Raw genomic sequence first — 6136 nt, forward strand, 5'->3', positions numbered from 1 at the left:
GGGGTGGGGGGTGTTGGGGGTGGGGGTGTGTTGGAGGGGGGTGTGTGTGTATGTGTTGGGGGGTGGGGGGTTGTTGGGGGAATGAGGGGGTGTTGGAGTGGGGGTGTTGGGGGGTGGGGGTGTGTTGGGGAGTGGGGGGGTGTTGGGGGGGTGGGGGTGTTGGGGAGGGGGTGTGTTGGGGGGATGGGGGTGTGTTGGGGGGGTGGGGGGGTGTTGGGGGGGGTGGGGGTGTGTTGGGGGGGTGGGGGGGTGTTGGGGGTGTGTTGGGGGGTGGGGGGTGTGTTGGAGGGGTGGGGGTGTGTGTTGGGGGGGTGGGGGTGTGTGTTGGGGGGGTGGGGGGTGTGTTGGGGGGTGGGGGTGTGTTGGGGGGTGGGGGTGTGTTGGGGTGTGTTGGGGTGGGGGTGTGTTGGGGGGTGAGGGTGTGTTGGGGTGGGGGTGTGTTGGGGTGAGGGTGTGTTGGGGTGGGGGTGTGTTGGGGTGAGGGTGTGTTGGGGTGGGGGTGGAGGTGTGTTGGGGGGTGCCTGGAATGACCATTGTTGATGGAAAGTGAAATGACCGTTGGGTGACGAGCAGGTTCTGGCTGGGGGGAGGGGCTGATGGTGTGTCCCAGGTGGACCTGGGTCAGACCCTGGGGGACAAACTCAACAATCACTGTTGAAGCAAACATGAGGTGGGGGTCCACAGGAAGGGATTGTCTCGGGGTGTAGGAACGGGTCTCCATTGGAGCGAGAACAGAGACTCGCCGAGCCGGAGGTGAGAGGGATGAACCTGAAATATTGGAATGGTGAGTGACAGGGCTCCGGGCCTGAGGAAGGTCTGAGGGGAGGGGGCTCTCTATCCTGGGAGGGACAGTGGGCTGTCCGGGGCTCACCCAACCCCAGACCCCAGACCCCAGACTGACAGATCTTGGTGGGAGCAGAATAATGGTTAAGGCATTGTGTAAATGTAGTGTTAGATATGAGATAGACAGCCTCAGAGAGGAGTGATTGTTGAACCGAGGGAAGCGGCTGGATCTCCGTGTACCCACCTGGCCTCCTGTCTCTGTCTCTGTCTCCAGGATGACGTTCTGTTTGAAGGACCCGGCCGCTGGACTCTCCCCGTCCCAGGAGGTCACCTTGGTCAAATGCCCAGCCAGAATCAGGGCTGGCTCCACTGCGAGGTAAGGACGGGCCACAGGCAACTCCCAGAAAACGGGGTCTCCGAAAGCTGGTCCCCTCCCCAGTCACCCCCACACCTCCCCACACCCCACACCCCACACCTCCCCACACCCCACACCCCACACCTCCCCACACCTCCCCACACCCCACACCTCACACCTCCCCACACCTCCCCACACCCCACACCTCCCCACACCCCACACCTCCCCACACCCCACACCTCCCCACACCCCACACCCCACACCTCCCCACTCCCCACTCCCCACTCCCCACTCCCCACTCCCCATTCCCCACACCCCACACCCCACACTCCACACCTCCCCACACCCCACACCTCCCCACACCCCACACCTCCCCAAACCCCACACCTCCCCACATCCCACTCCCCACATCCCACTCCCCACATCCCACTCCCCACACCCCACTCCCCACTCCCCACACCCCACACCTCCCCACACCCCACTCCCCACACCCCACTCCCCACACCCCTCTCCCCACACCCCACACCCCACACCCCACACCCCACACCCCACATCCCACACCCCACACCTCCCCACACCCCACACCTCCCCACATCCCACACCCACACCCCCCCACACCCCACACCCCACACCTCCCCACACCCCACTCCTCCCCACACCTCCCCACACCCCACACCTCCCCACACCCCACACCTCCCCACACCCCACACCCCACACCCCACACCCCACACCCCACACCCCACACCCCACTCCCCACTCCCCACTCCCCACACTTCCCCACACCCCACTCCCCACACCCCACACCCCACACCCCACACCCCACTCCCCACTCCCCACACTTCCCCACACCCCACTCCCCACACCCCACACCCCACACCCCCCCACTCCCCACTCCCCACACCCCACACCCCACACCCCACACCCCACACCCCACACCTCCCCACACCCCACACCCCACACCCCCCCACTCCCCACACCCCACACCCCACACCCCCCCACACCCCACACCCCACACCTCCCCACACCCCACACCTCTCCACACCCCACACCTCCCCTCTACCCCACACCTCCCCTCTACCCCACACCTCCCCACACCTCCACACACACCCCCACACCCCACATCCCACTCCAACACTATCTTTCGCACACGCGCTCTCTTATGCACACGCTCTCTCTTGCGCACGCTTTCTCTCTCATGCACACACACTCTCTCTCATGCACACACGCTCTCTCTCATGCACGCGCACGCTGTCTCTCACACGCACGCTCTCTCTCACACACGCTCTCTCTTGCGCACGCACTCTCTCACGCACGTGCTCTCTCTCGCACACGCTCTCTCTCGCACACACGCTCTCTCTCGCACACACGCTCTATCTCGCGCACACGCTCTCTATCACGTGCACACGCTCTCTATCTCGTGCACACGCTCTCTATCTCGTGCACACGCTCTCTCTCTTGTGCACACGCGCGCGCTCTCTCGTGCACACACGCTCTCTCTCTCGTGCACACATGCTCTCTATTATGCACACGCACGCTGTCTCTCGCACGCTCTCTCTCACGCATGCTCTGTCTTGCGCATACGCTCTCCCTCGTGCACACGCTCTCTCTTGCCACACGCTCTCTCACGCACACGGTCTCTCGTGCACACTCTCTCGCACACACGCTCTCTCTCGCACACGCTCTCTCATGCACATGCTCTCTCTCTCATGCACACTCGCTCTCTCTCGTGCACACGGTGCTCTGTTGTGCACATGCGTGCTCTCTGTCATGCGCACGTGTTCTCTCTCGTGTGCACGCACGCTCTCTTGTGTACGCGCGCTCTCTTGTACACGCGTGCTCTCTCTCGTGCACACGCTCTCTCTCGTGCACATGCTCTCTCTCTCGTGCACACTCGCTCTCTCTCTCACACATGATGTGGAGATGCCGGTGTTGGACTGGGGTGTACAAAGTTAAAAATCACACAACACCAGGTTATAGTCCAACAGGTTTAATTGGAAGCACACTCGCTTTCGGAGTGACGCTCCTTCATCAGGTGATAGTGGAGGGCTCGATCGTAACACAGAATTTATAGCAAAAAGTTGCAGTGTGATGTAACTGCAATTATACATTGAAAAATTAATTGTCTGTTAAGCCTTTCATCTGTTAGAATACAGTGATAGTTTCACTTCTTTCATGTGTAAATCACAAACCTTCTTTAAGAATTTGCATTCTCGGGTTAGTTGTTAACAATGGTGATAGCTAGACAATATGTTGAAGGTGTTAGCCCCCTGTGATCTCTGTCTATGACCTGATGTTTAGATTGATTCTAATCTAAAATGTAAGATAACGGAGTTTTACATAAATTCATGCAGTTTTTGAGCAAAGTCCAAATTCACCCCACAAAATATATGTGTGCATGTGGGTCTTTGTCTGAGTGTGTGTCTGCCTGGGTTGGGGTTGTGAGTGTGAGAAAGAGTATGTGTGTGTAGTGAGTGCAGAGTGTCTTAAGTCTGTGAGGGGGTGCATGTGTGAGTGTGTGTGTCTGTAAGGGTGTGTGTGGGTGTCTGTGTGCACGTCTGTGTAGATGTGTGTCCGTGTGTATGTGTGTATAGGAGTGCCTGTGAGAGCGTGTGTGTGTGTAGGAATGTGTGTGTGTGTGTGTGTGTGTAGTGCAATGATGATCACCTGTAATGTGACATGAGCCCAAGGTTCCAGTTGAGGCCCTCCCTATGGGGACCGAACTTAGCTATCAGCCTCTGCTCGCCACTTTCCTCTGCTGCCTGTCCCGAAGTCCACCTTGGAGGATGGTCACCCGAAGGTCCGAGGCTGAATGTCCTGGACCACTGAAGTGTTCCGTAACTGGGAGGGAACCCTCCTGTCTGTTGATTGTTGTGCGGTGCCCATTCATCTGTTGTCGTAGCCTTTGCCCGGTTTCCCCAATGTACCATGCCTCCGGTCATCCTTGCCTGCAACGTATAAGATAGACAACGTTGGCTGAGTCACATGAGTACCTGCCATGTACAAGGTGGGAGGTGTCCCTACATGTAATCGTGGTATCTATGTCCACACTCTGACATGTCTTGCAGCGTCCACCATGACAGGGTTGTATGGAGTTGCCAGCCAACGTTGTCTATCTTATACGTTGCAGGCAAGGATGTCCAGAGGCCAAATATAATGTCAGGCCAAGGTCTGTAAGGTTGTGGCAACACAGAGTGCGGCCATCTTGAAAGTAGAGTCACAGCTCGATAGGATAGTGAAGATGGCATTTGGTATGCTTTCCTTTACTGGTCAGAGCTTTGTGTCTAAGGGTTTGAAGGTCATGTTGCGGCTGTACAGGACATTGGTTAGGACACTTTTCGCATTTTGAATTCAATTCTGGTCTCTCTGCTATAGGAAGGATGTTGTGAAATTTGAAAGAGTTCAGGGTGGACAGTGAGAGCCTTTTTCCTCAGATGGTGATGGCTAGCATGAGGGGACAGAGCTTTAAATTGAGGCTCATAGATACAGGACAGATGTCAGGGATAGTTTCTTTACTCAGAGTAGTAGGGCATGGAACGCAGTGCCTGCAACAGGAGTAGACTCACCAACCTTAAGTTGGTTATTGGATAAACATATAGACAAAAATGGAATAGTGTAGGTTAGATGGTCTTCAGATTGGTTTCACAGATTGGCGCAACATCGAGGGCTGAAGGGCCTGTACTGCGCTGTAATGTTCAACTTCTATGTTCTAAAAGATTTACAAGGATGTTGCCAGGGTTGGAGGATTTGAGCTACAGGGAGAGGCTGAACAGGCTGGGGCTGTTTTCCCTGGAGCGTCGGAGGCTGAGGGGTGACCTTATAGAGGTTTACAAAATTGAGGGGCATGGATAGGATAAATAGACAAAGTCTTTTCCAGGGGGGGTGGGGGGGGTGTATATGGATTCCAGAATTAGAGCGCATAGGGTTAAGGTGAGAGGGGAAAGATTTATAAGGGGCAACTTTTTCATGCAGAGGGTGGTGTGTGTATGGAATGAGCTGCCAGAGGAAGTGGTGGAGGCTGGTACAATGCAACATTTAAGAGGCATTTGGATGGGTACATGAAGAGGAAGGGTTTGGGGGGATATGGGCCAAGTGCTGGTAAATGGGAATAGATTAGGTTAGGATATCTGGTCGGTATGGATAAAATTGATGTTAAACATGTGTTGTTACATCTCACCATCATATGTCTCTTCCACTCTCTTTCACAGACCCCATGGTGACAATCACTGAGAGGCTGATCCCTGGGGCAACCAACGTTGGTGACTGAACATTGGTCCCTCATAACAAGACTCACCCTTTAGGTTTTATGTTTACTTTTTGAGGTGGTATTTATTTGTATATGTTGTAAAAGCCCTGTAAATATTCTGTACAGTAGTTTCATATGACTGTTGCCAACATAATGTAGAGATTTTATATATTATGGTTTCCAAAGATGCACAATGTTGAGGGGGAAAAAAAATGAAAGAACTGCAGATGCTGAAGCAGAAATTGCTGGAAAAGCTCGGCAGGTCTGTGGAGAGAAATCAGAGCTAACATTACAGGCCCTCAGAACAGTTCTGAGGAAGGGATCCAAAACTTTAACTCTGCTTTCTGTCCACTGATGCTGCCAGACCTGCTGAGTTTTTCCAGCAATTTCTGTTTCTCTGGTAGTACATTGAGACCATGGTACAGTCTATAGTACACTGTCCATTCCCCCCCACCCCCCCACCATGCCTGTTGTAATGGTTGAGCCCTCAGCGCTCCCTTGAAAATGCTCTTAAAGCCACAGTCCCACCAACTTTTGTTAAAAACCTTTTATTAAAAACCCAACTTGTCTTGGTTGAAAGAAGTGGATTTAGTATTCACTGCTCTAACGTAACGCACATAAAACACATTGCCGTGTTTCAGAGCAAGCAGCGGTTTGTGGATAACTTTAACCAGCTTGGTATTCTCAGACAACCCCAGGATAGCTGGTGTCTCGTCAGCTCTGAACTTTGATCGTAGCTCTCCAAGATTAGCATT

General features: G+C 54.5%; 1 protein-coding gene across 1 annotated transcript in view; it reads left to right on the forward strand.

The window, feature by feature from the left end:
* The window catches only part of LOC132829042 (lipoprotein lipase-like), a 49798-nt gene extending 43895 nt beyond the window's left edge, over positions 1-5903 (forward strand). Inside the window, exons 9-10 of the mRNA XM_060846329.1 lie at positions 1058-1159; positions 5344-5903. Coding sequence (XP_060702312.1) covers positions 1058-1159; positions 5344-5365 — 124 coding nt within the window. The 3' untranslated portion in view covers positions 5366-5903. The remainder of the gene's footprint in view (positions 1-1057; positions 1160-5343) is intronic.
* Positions 5904-6136: the final 233 nt, after the last annotated feature.

The sequence above is a fragment of the Hemiscyllium ocellatum genome, chromosome 28 (assembly GCF_020745735.1).
Source record: "Hemiscyllium ocellatum isolate sHemOce1 chromosome 28, sHemOce1.pat.X.cur, whole genome shotgun sequence".
Taxonomy (NCBI): Eukaryota; Metazoa; Chordata; class Chondrichthyes; order Orectolobiformes; family Hemiscylliidae; genus Hemiscyllium; species Hemiscyllium ocellatum.